This window comes from Homalodisca vitripennis, chromosome 1 (genome assembly GCF_021130785.1).
Source record: "Homalodisca vitripennis isolate AUS2020 chromosome 1, UT_GWSS_2.1, whole genome shotgun sequence".
Taxonomy (NCBI): Eukaryota; Metazoa; Arthropoda; class Insecta; order Hemiptera; family Cicadellidae; genus Homalodisca; species Homalodisca vitripennis.
The window spans coordinates 171,415,208-171,433,126 of record NC_060207.1 but is presented as its reverse complement, the minus strand read 5'-3'; the positions used below and the strand labels follow the sequence as shown (position 1 = coordinate 171,433,126).

The following is a 17,919-nucleotide window of genomic DNA, read 5'->3' as shown; positions in this document are numbered from 1 at the left end:
TGAGCTGGCCATTAGTTATATTCTTCTCTTCAGCTATTCTGAGCATAAATGGAAAGGAATTCAGGACAGGCCCAAGACAAAGAAGATAACAGAGACCAAGATCCAAGTTCACTCCCTTATCCACCACCCTATTTACTTCCAGAAATGTTTGAGTGTATGTTCATTAAAATAATGTTACAAAACAAGACTTTATATTCAACTTCTACTGTGAAACTTGGATTGCAATATATTTATCTCAATCACGCTTATACGCTTCACTTAGTTGTGTTTTTTTTAATGTCAGATTGCCAAATTCCTTTGTTACTTGAGATCCATCCAAATCTAGCATCGTGCAATTGTTATTTTCCTATTCTGCAGAATGCGCCACGCTTCTTCTCCTTGCCAAGTTTGTAGTGAATAGTCTCATTTCTTTCCACTGGAGGTTCTTTCCACCTTTCTGTCTTAATAAGGTATGCTCATGTAGTGAGTTTAGCTTGTTTTGAGAAGGTTTGTTGCAGTGGTTGGTTTAGCCTACTTGGAGTCAATAAGAGCATTGGCAGTAGGGGAACTGGGATTTAAGACAGAAGAAGACATTGAGGATATGATGTATCATGTGAATAGCCGGGCAAGGTGTTGGGACTGGCGGTAGTTTGGCAATTTTTCTATCGGATATGAAACTGGAACCAGAGTAGCCCAAATCCGCTGTTTGGGAACAATCAAGCCACTAAGATAGTTTAACGCTAAACATACTCATAGCTTCACTTAGATTCCTGCCACTTTTTGCAAGGAGCTTTTTGGTCAAGAAGTGTTTTAAAAGAATCAGAGGGATTTTAGTTGTCACTTACAGAGAAATTAACATATTATTGAGAATGTCTACTTCAAAGGTTTTTGCAGTATACTCTCTCAGCAGCTGAGGTACTTCAGAGGAAACTATTTTTCATGAGAAAGTATTAATTATATGTAACAACATTTCTTTAACTTGTAAGCTGTGATCAAGGCTTATCTTGTTAGTAACTCTAACAGTTATCACTATGTAGTTTTCATTACAAACTTGCTCACAACGACTAAACTTCGAAAGAACAAATGCCAGGAGTGCGCCTGGGTACAATGCTCGGAAACTGCATTTTTTAAGAAGGCTTTTCATATTTTAAGGCCCCTTGTGTGACTATCACCATAGATATTAACTTTACACTTTTGTGTTAGTTTGGACTAGTTAGACAAAACAGCTTTACCTCATGGGGTTCCGTTAGTATAACTGGTGGCTCACGATTCTTTGTTTACTTTTACTTTATTAGAGTTTTCATAGAGAGCAGTTAATTGGTTGTATTTAGAGACACATGATTTGGCGTTGTGTATTAAGTCCGAACAACAACTAAAACTATCCTTTGTTGTTCACAGGTTGTTTCTTCAAATGAAATGTTTTTGGTACTGAGGACTTTGTCAAGACTGTTACAAAGATTGAGAGCACAAGTTCTGTTGACTCCTTGCAGGGAATCCAAATAAACATGCGTCCAAAGCCCTCGACCTCATCAAAAACAATCAAACTCCAGTGAGTCCCCTCAGCGTTACAATATAGGTAATAAAAAAAAGTAAAATCGTTTTTGTTCAACATTTTTTAGACTTTCCAAGATGAAAAACTCGTATTAAAATAAATACAAAAATACGCCCAATATTAAAATAATTAAGTACCATAACTTACTGAAAATTATGTAACTTATAATTTGTTATTGCTTGCCTAGCATCTTAAAGGTTAGAAAGTACTATCATCAACATAAAGAGATATTTAGCGTTCATCATCGGTGCCTTCTGTGGTGGCAATCAAAAACATATATGCAAATTAATAACTATTCATATTTAATAATAACACTTACGCTGTTTATCCGTTACTTTGAATGCAATACTGAAAGATTATATAGAATAATTATCTTAAGATAAACGGATAAACGGATTAAACCCATATTAACCAAATTTAACTCTTTAAAGAAAACTGATTTATTAGAGTGGAACACTAATTATAAAATAGATACAAATAATCAGTTATTATTTCTAAAATATACAAATAAGAGAAACCTCTAAATTAATATTTTTTGCATTGCCTTTTTGTTTTACATTTTCATTATTTTATAATACTCAAATAAATAGCTCATTTTGACAAAAATGTATGAAGAACAAGTCCTTTAACACCTCATTTTTGGTGATAACGGAGAACTTCTTTGCACAGAAATATTTAAGCATATATTGTAAAATATAGTTTATTTAATTGAAACTTATCAACTTTTTTACATTCATTTAAAACAGGACAGACATCAAATTGCTGTAATCTTCGGCTTTACCCGTAAATCTTCGTAATCGTTCGGATGTGCCTCCCACCTTCATCTCGTTGGCTCCTCTACCGGTCCTGGTACTCAGAGTTTATAAAATAGTAAAAAGAGACAAATAATGTGGCTAGAGCAGGAGTTTCAGCATCAGATTTGAAGTTCAGTGTTGCTCTATCTGCATCATGATGTACTCCTTCTTCCTGCAGACGCTGCTCGTTCATCTGACTTGCTCCGAAATCATCAGGTACTTAACTAATGAAAGTATAATCATTCTTTCTACGATTTGATAAACATTTTTGATTAAGCATAACGTTTCTGTTCTTACCCTTGTACTTATCATTTCGTAAACTACTGGTAACGTATATGATTATGTAATTAATTTTAATTAATGAAATATATACTTATAATACTGTTCTTGTAGATTAAACACTGAATCCGTGCAGCAGATTGAAGAATATTGTTTATCCATTATTGTTAGAAAGTTATGTCCGAAATATTGTATATCGGAAATATTGTAGGCTATGTCCTAAACATTATAAGACAAAATTCTTTCAAAAATATTTTTGTCTGGAATATCGTGTGTGAAATATGTTTTCTACGAAACTGAACTACCCGTTTTATCCTCGTTGTCCCTCAATTTCCTTTTCTCTACTGCGTTGTATGTGTTAACAACGGTAGGTACAATCTTTGACCTAAATCATTTTACTGAAACGGTTATAGATTTATTGCGTTAAATGTAACCAGATAATAGAATTAATTATAAAGTCCGGCTCTAGCAGCCAAGTAGATAAGACGCGTATTGCGCTACCAAGTTCAAGGTCACGCGACTGTTTGCTTTGGTGCGAGTAAAAGCCTGATATAATTACGTAATTTAACCGTTCAATTTGCTAGCATGCCAGTGATCTGCGGTATTTGTGTAAAGGAATGTCACCCAGGTGATAAAAATGTTATAAAGTGTAGTGGTTTGTGTTCGGCTGTGTTCCACGTGCAATGCATTAAGACGGATGGAGTTACTACCAGAACGAACCTGAAGGACTTCAAGTGTAATGACTGTAAAAGGGATAATCCTACATCTGTAAGTAGCAATGCTTCGTCAAGTCTCACTACTGCAGTGGACGAAAGAGTTTCTAATCTCAGTATTGGAATCGTTTAAGCAGGAAGTCTCAGGCGAGCTGAAAAAGTATTCAGAACAATTCGAAGAATTTCGCACATCTGTACAATTCCTCTCAGACAATATTGACAAGTCAAATGATCTAACTGCTAAGTTGAGAGAAGAATATGCTGCCATGAGGAAAGAGAACGAGCATTTGCAGGAACAGAATAAAAAACTAAATGAAACTGTGACTGATTTAAGAACCAGAGTTAGAAACCTTGAACAGTACACTCGAAAAAATAATATAGAGATCAGTGGAATACCCCAGACACCTAACGAGAACAGCCTTAATCTGCTAAAGGACGTAGGAGAGAGCTATGGGACAGGAACTAGTGGAAGCCCAGGTGTCAGCGGTGCACAGAGTTTCCAACCTACAAGGCCGACAGGACGCCCTCCATCGTGGTCCAATTTACGGAAGGATGCAGCGGGATGCCTGGATCACAGCTTTCAAAAAGAAGAAAACCCTGACGGCATCGGAGATTAACCCTATCTTCCCTAAACAGCAAGCCGTATACGTGAATGAACACCTGTCACCAGAAAACAAACAGTTACTAGGCCAACTTAAGAAGAAATGCAGTGAAAAAAATGTGAAGTTTGTTTGGGTGAAGGAGGGGAAGTTCTTCGTGAGAAAAAAAGGAGGGGGAAAAATGCCACAAGGTAAATAACATTGAAGACATTGAAGTATTATTTAAATAGGCCTATAGGCAAATGCATAGTAACATGTTTTGTTTTATGTTTTCTTTAAATTAAATTTTAAGTTGTTAGTTTGTAACGGAGTAGAACAAATTGTACTATGGTAATTTTTGAAGGATTTACTCAAAATTATGATAGCCTAAATTGTAATTTTTTTAATTCCCCCAATGAACTTCAAAATATAACTTTCATTCATGTAAATATAAGAAGTATAAGAAGAAACTTTGATTCCCTACTCGTTGAGCTAAGCCAATTAAACACAAAAATAGATTTTATAATTCTATCGGAAATATGGATTCAAAGTGAGGAAGTAAATTTTTTCAAAATTCCGGGATATAATGTTAAAGCGAAGTGTAATGACACTTACAGGGCCGGAGGAGTGTTGTGTTTTTGTAACGAAAATGTTTTAATGTTAGGGAAGTGGAGTGTACAATGACAACTGCAGATTGCCTTTTACTTAACGTCAAACTTGATAATAATTATTTCAACATATTTTGTATATATCGATTGCACGAATTTTCTGAGTATAATATTTTATTAATGAACTGGAAACCAAACTTTTAAATATAACTAATAATACAATTTTCATTGGCGATGCAAACTTAGATATTCTAAAAGATCTTCCTTGTGTGCATAAGTATATGAACCTAATGTCGAATAATGGTTTTCATATCGGTGATAAATAATCCTACAAGAATTACTCTGCACAGCTCCACTTGTGTGGACCATATTTTTATAAGGTTCAAAAATATAAACTTATTCAATAGTGCCATTTTTTGACATAGGTTTAACAGACCACTACCCTGTTGGGCTTAAGTTGAAGCCTACCGTTATAAAAAATGTGAAATTCGAATCATTTAATAAATGGGTTTATGATCTGGAAAAATTAAACTTGAAATAGAACTTTTTGATTGGAAAGAAATTTTAACTTCAACTGATGTAAATCATTGCTACAATGAATTTATAAATATATTGACTAATATTGTGCAACGTAATAAAATTGAAATTTATATTTCAAACCGTTTATGCAAAGCAAAACTTGTTAGTCCCTTGGATAAACGTTAGCATTTTTAAGTAGAATGAAAAAAAAGAAACAAGTTATATAAAATATATAAAAGAAGACCATACGACATTAACTTTAAGAAATACTTTGATCGATATGGTCACATTTAAAATCTGATATAGAAAAAAACTAAAAAATAATTTTTATTCGAGGTTAATAGGCAGTTGTGGAGGTGATACCAGTCAGCAGTGGAGGGTTGTAAATAAGTTAACAGGTGCTATAGGAAACACAAAGTTTGATAAGGTAGTACTAGAAGATGGTTCAATCATTGAAGACCCGCTGTTGATTGCAAATGAAATCAATTCTTATCTGGCTAATGTGTATAGTGTTGCTGATAACATTATCGGTAACGACCCTGCTTTGAATGTAAGCTTTGTCAACCAAATGCAATCATTTTTTATTTCTCCTGTTGACAAAACAGAATTAGAGAATGTTATCAGGAAACTAAAAAACAAAAAGTCCACTGGATATGACGGTATAATGTCGAGCTTGTAAAGAAGATTGCTGTAAATATTTCACATATTCTTGTACATATAATTAATTTGAGCTTTTTGACAGGTATTTTTCCTGATAGCCTTAAAAAAAGTATAATTGTACCTATTTTCAAAAAAGCAAACAATTTTAGTATAGAACAAATTCGTCCCAATTAGCCTACTCTCAGTTTTTTCAAAAATAATAGAAAAATGTATGAAATCAAGATTGATGGATTTTTTTTAAAATTACAAAATTTTCAGTCCAAAAACCAATTCGGTTTTACTGCAGGAATAGGGACGGAAGATGCTTTGGTGCAATTCGCTGACTCAATTTATAGTAAAATGAATAGGAATGAAAAAACTTCCGGAGTTTTTGTAGATTTTACAAAGGCATTCGACCTAGTCGACCATAATATTCTATTTGAAAAAATGGAGGCAAGCTGGAATCAGAGGCGTAGCTCTACAGTGGTTTAAAAGCTTTTTAATCGGCCGGGTCAGCAAGTGAGAGTGGACAATCACTTGAGTGCGCCTCTTACTGTAAAGGCCGGAGTCCCACAAGGCTCAGTCATCTCGGCTAATTTGTTTATTATTTTTATTAATGATTTGTTAAAACAAAATTTTAATGGCACAATCAGTGCCTTTGCTGACGATGTTGCTTATTTATATTCAGATACATGTAGAAATAACTTATGGGAAAAAATAAATAATGATCTTAGACTTTTAAGAGCCTGGTCTAATAAAAATAAAATGTTAATAAATGTAAATAAGACTAAGTTTATCAATTTTGATTTTAAGGGCTTTGGTTTTGACGTGCCTGTGAAGTATCACGAAGAAACTTGTACAACCTTTAATACATGTAAATGTATTGAATTAGAAGAGGTAAATTTTTTTAAGTATTTAGGTGTATATTTTGACCAGAAAATAAATTGGAAAAAACACATATCTTTCATCCAAAATCAAATTAGAAGTAATGTTAGGAAGTTTTATTTTTTTGAGAAATTTTTGTGACGAAAAAGCTGTTACGTACTCTGTATTATGCACTAATTTACTCTAGGTTACAGTAACGGTATTGTATGCTGGGGAGCAGCTCCAAAAACAAAAATAGACGAAATTAGAGTAACACACAAAACACTTTTATACGTTTAATCTTAAGGAAAAAAAGGCGCGACTCTTCTTATCCTCTTTACCAACAATTACAAACTTTTCCCATACAATATATTTTATTTATTAAAGTATTAAGATTATTTTTTATAAGAAGTGGAAATAGAAATAATATTGAACAACAAAAAACAATATGTCACAAAGAAATTTGCAAAGAGGTCTTATCCAAAAACCCAAAGTTAATAAACTAGCTTTCAGGCGTTCATTTTCCTACATGGGTCCACATTTGTTTAATCAAATTCCAAATAAAATTAAAAAAATTAAAACCTTAAATGGCTTTTTGTAATGCTATAACTAATTGGTTACTTAGTCAAACTGAACAGATAGATATTATACACAACAGATTAGTCTAAAAATATTCTTAAATGAATTCATTCTTTTTCTCATATGCAAACTAAAATTCGTCCCCTTTATAGACAATTTATTTTATTTGATTGTATTCTCTATTAAATTAGTAACCAATATAACAAAACAGTCTGTAGAATCTTAATATGTGTTTAGTAACCATTTTAATATATCTTATAATCTTATAATATCTTATCTTATCTTGTAATATATATATATATATATGTATGTTGATATATCTTGTATATCTTAATATGTATATATCTTAATATGTCTTGATGTATAATAATATAACATATCTTAATATTAATTAGTAACCAATATAACAAAACAGTCCTGTAGAATTCTTAATATTGTTTCCATTACTCTAAAATGTTAAGATAATATTGTCATTAGATAAATTGTATTTTTTACATAGATGATTTAAAGTCTTCAATATATTAGTCTTTTATGTATATTTAAACATTGTATGTACGAATAAGATTGACTAGAGTTTAAATTGATTAAGTTGTACTCTTATCAACGTTAATGTATTTTTATTTTAATGTTGATTTTAGTTAATATAGTGAGAAGATTTCAATATACCGCAGTGATCTGCACATCAAGTCCTTTTCAGAGAAAACCGGACTGTTATCAGACCTTTCCTTGTTTTATTGTTAGTTTTATCTAACCACGCAACTTGTTAATGTGGTTAGATTATATTCCTTAATAATCTTGTTTGTAAAGTTTATATTTTTTTGGAATAAATCTCATTATCTCATTATCTCATTTAATATTATAATTTTATTAATTTCAGCTAGTATAACAATTATTTCATTTCTTAGTATTAACCACAGAAATTGTTTAGCCTACCTTTAATAGTACATAGAACTGCTTAAACTTTCAGCTGGAGAGATTATGAAGTAACAAAAATATAAACACCTAGTGTCTAAATTTTTTATATAATTAAGAATTATTCTTATATTATTTGCATGGATATGTGCTATCTAACTTGGAGGAGTACAGAACAACCAGAGGAATAGACTTTTATTGATGGGTATTAGGCTTTTTTAGTGTGACAATTTCCGTTTACCTTTGCAACAAACTCTCTTTCGCATAAAAGATTTTTTAGAAATAAACTATTTAAATTAATTCATTTATAAACATCCATAAATAACTTAACTACATAGAGGTTACGGTATCAATACATAGAGTAAGTTATTAAATCCTTATTTAAATATTATGCCATTTTTGACTCACAACAGTTCCCACAATATCCTACTTTCTATGTTTAGTTCTCGTTTATTATATTTAGGTCAGATACGAACATACCTAATTCAAATTATGTTCAGTTCTGGAAATATTTTGTATCATCAAATATGCTTATCGTTCAAAACCGTGATTTATGTTTTATGAAATATGTGGTATGAACTTAATAACACTTTATATAAAAAAAGATGTATCGATGCATTAAATCTAGGATCATAAAGTTACTTCAGCCTCAATAATGTCTTAAATAAAATCATCATATATTCGAAACTGCAATATTTTATGAGAATAATTAATATTGTAATCCCTTTACATACTATGTATGCCCAAATAAGCCTACATAGTCGCGATATTTATTATCATAGATGTATAATATGCTTTTAGGTATATTTTAATAACTATTAAAGGCAGTGGAATCGATTACATTTTGTATGCTAAATTCATAGATTTTTAAGATAACCTTTCTCAATATAGTAAAGGTAGAATATTTTCACTCCACATGGAATTACAGGCACCTAAAGTAGCAAAATTTAAGCATTTTGTAATCAAGCCCAAATAAAACGGCTGAAGATTAAAATTTATGAATGTTCTTTTCATTTATAATTTTTTTGAAGAAAAAGAATGTCATTCTTAAACTATATTTAACTAAACAAATATCATTTTCTTCATTCTTAAATTAATATAATAATGCACTCCCTGAATCTACAGTATTATTCTGGTACAAATTGCAAAACTTTCAAACTTTTATTTCCAGCTGTTTGTATTTAGACCTGACTACAAAACTGCATAAATGTCATTTTTTTAATGTTTGTAATATCGGAGTGAAATTTCTACTATTTCTGTATTAGCCTAAGGAAATTATCTTGAAAAATTATAAATTTGATATAAAACATATTTTTCAAGCCCAAAATCGACTACACCACCTAACATTGTTCAGTTTTATTTTTATTCGTTTTGATGTTGTAGCTAAACAACAGGCAGACAGTATATCACAAGATTCGCGCTTAGGGATTTTCGCGGAAAAGCGAGTCCATCTGCAACCCATAGGGAGTTGACTATACAGCTACTGCTTCCAGCGCGGGAGAGATAACTAGTATTAACAAAGAACACTATCGGGTCGTCTTCTTGATTGATAGTTGCGTTAACAACTTTGTAATCGCTTACGTTGTTGACGCTATTCGTGAAATGTTGATTATAAAGAGGGCAGATAGTAGTAGTAATAAAGTGATTATTCACTATTTTAAAATGTTTTGTTTCTGTTACGCTTTTCAGTAGTGTTTTTACTCAAATTGCGCGCGTGAAAATATCTAGAATGTATTAAAAACAAAACTAATATTTTGCAAAACCTTTGGCATCGATTTCCTGATACAATATAAAAAAATTATGTAATAATTTGTTTATATTGGTTTTATCACATTTTGTATTAAATGTTTCTAAAAATTAATATTTTTGACTAAAAGTTCTATTTGTAACAACGCGTAATTCACGGGCAACATCTGATCAGAAAATTATGTATCTATTGTACAAATACAATTACTAAGATATTGTTTATAAATCACTATTATGTACTTTATGTATGAAACCCCATAGTAAATTATAAAAGCAGAGTAACGTATTTGCTGTGTTTTAATCATTATACAGGTAACAATGAACCCATCAGGGCTTAAGGATTCTAAAATCATAATTACTACTTTATGAACGTCATGAATCGAACTAATGACAGTATTCTTTTCTATAACGATGATACCACGAAATTTTGTTTATGTAATGAATTTTGGTCAAGCATGAGTGTTATGCGGTTTTGAGAGAGCTCCCATAGGGTTGACTTTCGAAACACTAGTGAAAAGAACTTGGTTATGCTATAAAGGGAACTGGGAAATTGGTTTTATAAACCACTTTAAATGGAAAAAAGGAAAATTAATATTGTAACAAATATAGCATAACCTACTTATCTGCCACGTGGCCGTGATTTGTATATTTCTGAATTTAAAGTAAACTTTTCCTCAATCAACTCTTCAGTCGCTGCAAGTCTCTGAGCTTGGTGAGTAGATTACAATATTCATTCCGTCATCAATTACAACACATTCCGAAACAACAGTTCAAGTTTATTAAATACTAGATAAAGATAATTTTCGTATCACTTATAGATGATGCCTTCATCATTTCGGCGTTTGGGCTTCCCCAGTAGTTTTATCCAATCTTGCTAATACAAGTGGCACTTTCCGCAGTTCCTTTAAAATGTATAACCATTCTAACTTCCAAAATTTGGCAATTATGCTCCTATTGATTTTGTGTTAATCACAAGTACCTTGGCAAAACCATTTTATATACGGTACTAGAATTAAAGTAAATTGTGTGGCCTAGTAACCTTAAAACTGACACTTTTCCTATTGTCATGAATAAAACAACGTATAAATAATATGAATTTGATGACATTGAGTTGAATGACATCAAAGCAATGCTAGCGTAATTCTTATGTAATACATTTACACCAAGACACATTAGTGCAGTGTTATTCCTGACCTTGCCCAAACAGACAGACAGTGAGTGGCGGCAACGCTGGTCAATAAACGATCTGGCAACGTCGCAGCGCGGAATATCAGTATGGCAGTGACTCAACACGTGTGCGGTGTAAAGTAAATCGTTGCGTCTTTACGACTCACTAGACCCAGCCTTGATGGAAACTAACCTATATTTCATTACGATATAGCACATAACGATCTCGTAGTTAGTTATTAGTTATTACAAGAATACAATACCTGAAACTCAGTGACAATTTAATGGTGTTTCAGTTAAACAACTCTTATAAACCGAATTTTTCCTAGCTGTCATCAAGAAAATATGACAGGGTAAGTATGTTGTTGTATGTATAATATGGTATCAAATAAATTATTGTTTTAATAAATAATTTATTTTAATCTTACACAATTTCCAATGATGACGCAATCGTCAATATTTAATTCGCTAAAGTATTGCACCAATATCTAACTTATTGATTATGCCGCTTTTCCTGGTTCGGCTGCAGTATAATAAGCGGACACCACCACAATCAAATCAACTAAATAAAAACAAGGCGCGTAAATCTGGTGCGTGAACAGTGGAACGTACACGCCATAGAGTAATAACTGGTTGCTTCATGAATCCAATTTAAATCAATCAAATTTGAGAAGTTATCTATGAGCTACTTCAGTTTACTAGCGATAAGTTGTTGAAATCGGTTTACGAAATTGCACAAGTTATTGTACATTTATTATCATTTTGTTACCTGGATATGAAAAAGATTAATAATGTTATTCTTCATATAAGAATGTGGAAGATTAGTTTTTTTCCGGAATGTAAATTCCAAAACCAATAACATCTTAAACTCTATGCATTGAAAATATAAAGCTTTTTTATATTCAACGTCTAATAAACCTATACATTTTCATTGATATAAATTTTCATGATTTTCATTGATCAGCGTCTATAATTTCATTTATCCTAGATCTAAAATCTAAATAAATATGGGCCCAATACATCCTACTAAGTTTTACTTGTATTAGATACATATTTATTTTTATTTTACTTCTATTATCAGTGAAAGAAATTATACGATATATGAACACAATAATAAATCCATTAAAAAGCCTGCTGTTTCAAAATTATTTGATTTTCTTCACCCACATCATATGAGGATTTTGCATACACTAGAGGTAATCATAAAGTGGGACTTACAAGGCAAGATTTGACTGTATATTTTTTTCAATTTCTCATGTAAAATATATAAAGTAACTCATTATGATAGTTAAATTACAGAACAAGAATAGGTTTGACTCATCAAGAAAAATGCTTAATCAAGCGACGTGACCTTAACTGCGATCAAGATGAATGAATACTATAAATTACTTTATCAACTCATGTGTTATTGTGGTTATGATGTTGGTAGTCTAATACATAATATTCTTCTTCAGAGATTAAAACTATATAACTTAATAATCAACAACCTCTTTGTAATAATATTAAAATATTTTACTTTGAAAATTTAGTTTATTAATTCCTACAATTTGTAACGTTATTTTGTAAAGGTATTTTATTATCTCACCTCTCAGGTTCTTGGAAACACGCTGTTGTTATCCATAACCTATCAAAACCTAAACTCTTTCCTAGCCTCCTCATCAATATAAAATGTATTGAGGAAATTTCCTTTTAAAGCAATAGTGTCTAAAATAGGATATTTCAACTTGTTTCTTGCATAGTATCATGTCAATTTCCCCTCAAACATTTTTAAACTCATCATATCTAATTCCAAATGACTCAATGCTATAATGAGCATCACTCATCTACAGCAAGCAGGTTCACTATCATATCATAAGCTTCCGGTTAAATGCCATAGCTAGTTAAAATTCCAACAATTTTAAGGTTCTAAAAAATCTGTAAGTATAGTCATACAATATAGATATTACATCCATATCATCCCACGGAACAATTCATCCAATATAATCAGATATACCTCTGCCATTACATTTTATGATATAACTCTTAGTATCTGAACTTCCTAACACTCTTCCGCCTCTCTGTGTAGAACATCTCTAATAGTCCAAATTCAGATGTTACACAACAACCATTCTATTATAAATTTCCAATGTGAGCTTTCACGGTGGTTTAAAAGTTTAAATTGTATATGAAAATCCGGGTCTTTTTTGTTTCAGGCCCAGCACAAAAGACCCTAGCTTGCCTATTCAAAACTCAGCTCACGCGATTCTTGCCCGCTGCGCAGCGCTTTGCGCTGCTTGCTCTTTTAGAAAAAAACTAACTCGAGCTTGCAAAGTCCAAGCCCATATCAATTCACGACTGCTTACACACACAAAACTCAGACAGAACTAACGCAGGTTTCATCACAGGCAAAAGATAAGCGGCGCGCGTTTATCACTGATAAGATAAGGCGAGTTTATACTAGAAGTAGTACCTGGACTACTGTCCTACGAACTAATAACACAAAAAAAACGATTAAATGCACTGTCAGTCAGGTATAGTATGTTTGTAAGGTGCTGGCCCTTAAACGAAAAAGACCCGAAAATCCTTTGATTGTGAAAACCCTATTTTCTCCTAGAAGATTCATACTGAACACGGAATGTGTTTTTAGTTACATTCATTAAGAATGTGATATCTATACTATACTCTATTTTATAAAAATAACTTCTTAAAAACTACTTGTCTCATCTAATTCTTATGTAAATTGACGTTGATCTTTCAATTTCCAATTCAAATTGACATTTAAAACTTGAACCTCTCAAGACACTTAGTAATACGGACTCCTTCATTTAAATGCTTCCTTTTCTGTGATTATTTATGGCGAGAGGGGATGACTCTTTGCATGTGAACACGTGTTTTCATCGGCTCTTACTTTTATGTCTAATTTCACGTACTTTTTCGTCACAGTATTTATTTAAAGTTATATAAGTTTTTAAAGCATTTCTTCCACTTCGTTTTAGTGTAATAGTTGCGGGTTTAAACTGGCCGAAGAGTTTTATTATTTTATAAAAAAGATTTTATGTTTCGGTCGCCACCGCATCTGAGGTCGGGAGCGAAGGGCAAACCCGTTCCCTTATCTACAACTGATAAGAGTAAACCTACCTTCCAGCGCTCATTATCAGCGTCATCAGCGATAACTTCGACCGGATCCACAACAATGGCAAGCTCTGATAAAAACACGGGAGGGGAGGTCTCGATTCGGTATCTGTGGAGAGTTGTGCGTCAATTCTTATCTGTCGAGCGCGGGTGTAATCACTGAGCTTGTTTCAGCGCCTCGGAGACAAAATAAAGGACATTGTGGAGGTAGCGGTACGAGCTGCGTTAGCTACCTTCCGAGAAGAGTTGAAGAGGCTGCATGACAAGTTGGTCACCGTGACAGCAAGAGTAGGCGAGCTGGAGGATCGAGTGCTGGACAAGACGGGGACGATCTTGAACAATATCAAAGGCGGGATAGCCTGAGAATCTTTGGCATACAGGAGACCAAGGGCGAAGACACGGACAAGCTGGTAGTCGAGTTGTGTCGGGAGAAGCTGGGAGTGGAGTTGTCCGATGCGGCGATTCACCGGAGTCATCGCATCGGTCAACAGTCCAGGCAAAAACAGTGAAGGGAAGCAGCTGCCTCGCCCTATTATTGTGAGGTTTACCACCTACCGGCAGCGCCAGCAAGTGTATGCTTCGAAGAAGAAGTTAAAGGGCTCAGGAGTTACCATCCGCGAAGATCTGACCGCACGCACGCAGGATGGAGGTGTTCCGGGCGGCAGTAGCTCAGCACGGGCCGAGGAACACTTGGACGCTGGATGGTCGTGTTCTGTGGGTTGATCGGGGCGGCAGGAAAGGTGTTGGTACTCGGCTAGCGGACCTCGCATCGAACTCAACAGGCACCAAGTAAATCGTTTGTTGTATCTATCAAGTTATTTTAGTTTTCATTTCTTTGTTCCTTTTTATTACTTTTGGTTCATAAAATTTATTATATAAATATTACCTTATTTTTTTTTTTTTTTTTTTTTTAAGAATATGAGTATAATTTAATTTTACATATACACATTTTATTTATTCCAAATAAACTTTAAAAAGGAAATATCATAATATAACTATTTCGTTTAATAATACAAATAATTTTCTGTAAATGCTACAAATTAATAATCAGTCTATATTATATGTTTAGTTCCAATATTATTTTATTAATATAAATTTTTATTTTGTTATTAAATAGTACTTCTACTAATGAAGAATAGTCTAAGTATTCCGTTTATCTAAACACGTACTTCATAAAATCGTATAATAATTGTTATTTATATTAGGCTATTCTATCCAAGTTTACAGTAAAATAATATTTTTGCAATAGATTTCCACCATTTACTATTTTCTGTTTTACTAGAATAATAAAATATTGTATTTTATATAATATATTTATTTCATAAATATGACTTTTATTTCGTTACACAATATTATTCTTTAAAACATTCAGAACAATAATTTTTTATACAAAACTATAATATTTTCTATTAAATCTCACATAACAATCAATAGTCATAATATATATACAAGTTTGTGGTAAATTGTAAATAATATTAGGTACTTAAGATCTAATGGTTAGTTTTATTGATTTTTTTTTTATATTGTGAGTTTCTTTTTTTTAAGTAAGTGGAAGTCAACTGTGGTGTATTTATTTATACTACTATTTTAGCATTATTGATATGGTTTTGTTTATTTTAGTTGATTAGATTGTATTTATTTGAGCTGATGGATCTATGTTGTGTTACTGTATGTTACTTATGTGGTCATATATAGCCCTTTTTTCGAATAATGTTAGTTTTAAGTTTTGTAAATTAAAACTAACACGGTGAAGTTGGAAATGTGTGTGTGTGTTGCATGAAAGGGTTGTCTGCAGTGACGCAGCCACGGTCTGTCGGTCGCGGCCCGCGGGGCCTCGCGGCGTGTTGTGGTGCTGGCGTCTGACGGTGCTGCCCCCGAGCCAGCGCGTGCTTCCGTCAGCCCTCCCAGATCTTCTCTGCAATCTCTCACTCCTTTCTCAAACTTCTTAAAGGCAGCTCATGTCAATGCACAATCTCTTTATGGCCACATTGATGAATTTCGTTCCATGTTTCAACCATCTCCTGTTGACATTATTCTAATTTTCAGAAACCTGGCTGAAAACCTCACTTAAGTGACAGAAGTGTCGAGCTTCCAGGTTTTAACCTGTACAGAAATGATCGCCTGCACAAAGGTGGTGGCGGGGTAGCTGTGTACGTCAGGTCACACTTCCTTGTCTCTGTCCTGCTATCATCCGATACATCCAGAGATGGACGGCCAGAATACATGTTTCTGGACGTCTTGTGTTAATGGATCACACATTTTAATTGCTGTTTGTTTACAGAGCTCCTCACCTGGGCTACATGGCTGAGTTTTGAACATGATCTTCTGGGTTTTTTGGCTCACTACAGTCATGTTATTGTGATGGGAGATTTTAATACTGATTTACTTGGACCAATTACTTATGACCAAACTTTTTTAACTAATATGTTTTACTCGGTGTAACATGACCCTACTTCCTCTGCAAGCCACTCACCACACTGAGACTGCCGACACCTGGCTTGATATCATTGCTGTCTGTGACCAAACCCTGGTTGCGCACCACGGGCAACTTCCTGCTCCTGGCCTTTCCAAACATGACCTTATTTTTCTTGCTTATAAACTAAGAACTCCCAAGATCGAACCAAAAGTTATGTTTTATAGAAACTACAAAAATATCAATCTTTATTCCCTGCTTATCGATGCTTCTATAACTCCATGGCATGAGGTCACATCGGCTGATAATGTGGACATTATGGTATCAAAATTTAATTCATTAATGAATGGCCTTCTTGATAAACACGCTCCATTTGTTTCAAAAAAGAGTAACTAAACAGCCTGCCCCATGGATCTCAGAATTTATTCGACACCTTCAGAAGCAAAGAGATAGAGCTTTCCTTAAGGCTAAGCGATCAAAGTTACGTGATGACTGGGCTGTATATAAAAAATTAAGGAACAATGTGCAACAACAAATTAGAAATGCCAAGATCAGGTTTTACTACTCTTCCCTGTCTAAAAAACAATCTAGCAGAATTTTATGGTCAAAAACTGAAAGATCTTGGAGTTGGCAAGCCTAACACTTACTCCCCGGTTTTCCCTTAATCTCGATGATATCAACAACTTCTTTGTTGAGATTCCTGTTGATCAGTCTGGGGCTCAGGAGTATGTCTCCGAGCTCGAAGGTGCTACTTTTGATAAACCTGAGTTTCAGTTCTCTTTCACTCCGGTAACAGAGACAGATGTGTTAAAGTCTATTATAAGGATGTCCAGTAACGCAGTCGGGGCCGATGGCATTCCTATAAGGTTAATAAAAGATACTCTTCCAGTTACTCTTCCAACTATCACTGCTATTTTCAATAAATCTCTGGCTACTTCAATGTTCCCATTGACATGGAAGTCTGCTTTAGTTCGCCCACTTCAGAAATGTTCCTCTCCACAAAATCCTTCACAATTCAGGCCAATAAGTATACTCCCTGCTTTATCAAAGTGTTTGGAGCGGATTTGTTCATCAGCAATTTTCAATATACCTTGAAAGTAATAACATTTTATCAAATTTTCAATCTGGTTTTCGCTCCAACCACAGCACTACTACTGCACTTCTAAAAATAGTTTTGATGATATACGCCTTGGAATTGATAAGAGTCAGGTAACCATTTTAACCCTTTTCGACTTTTCAAAGGCTTTTGAACTGTGTCTATTATCCCCTTCTCCTCATCAAACTTAGGAAGGAATGGTTTCTCTGATGGTAGTGTCAAGTGGGTTGAGTCTTATCTTTCGGGACGACGCCAGTGTGTCAGGTCGGGTGAGAAGCAGTCGAGATGGAGACCAGTCCACTCGTGGAGTTCCGCCAGGGTTCAGTCCTGGGGCCACTTTTATTTTCACTGTACATCAATGACATTACTA

The 17,919-nt window shown here is 33.5% G+C and overlaps 1 protein-coding gene across 3 annotated transcripts in view; it reads left to right on the top strand.

Moving 5' to 3' along the window:
- The first annotated feature begins 2,433 nt into the window (after window positions 1–2,433).
- The window catches only part of LOC124352730 (spermine oxidase-like), a 31,366-nt gene continuing 15,880 nt past the window's right edge, over window positions 2,434–17,919 (top strand). The window contains exons 1-2 of one of the 3 annotated variants that reach the window (XM_046802364.1): window positions 2,523–2,541; window positions 11,226–11,282. In XM_046802364.1, coding sequence (XP_046658320.1) covers window positions 11,275–11,282 — 8 coding nt within the window. In that variant the 5' untranslated portion in view covers window positions 2,523–2,541; window positions 11,226–11,274. Of the gene's footprint in view, window positions 2,542–11,018; window positions 11,283–17,919 lie in introns of those variants that run through there. The other 2 variants (XM_046802362.1, XM_046802363.1) reach the window with 2 other exon arrangements.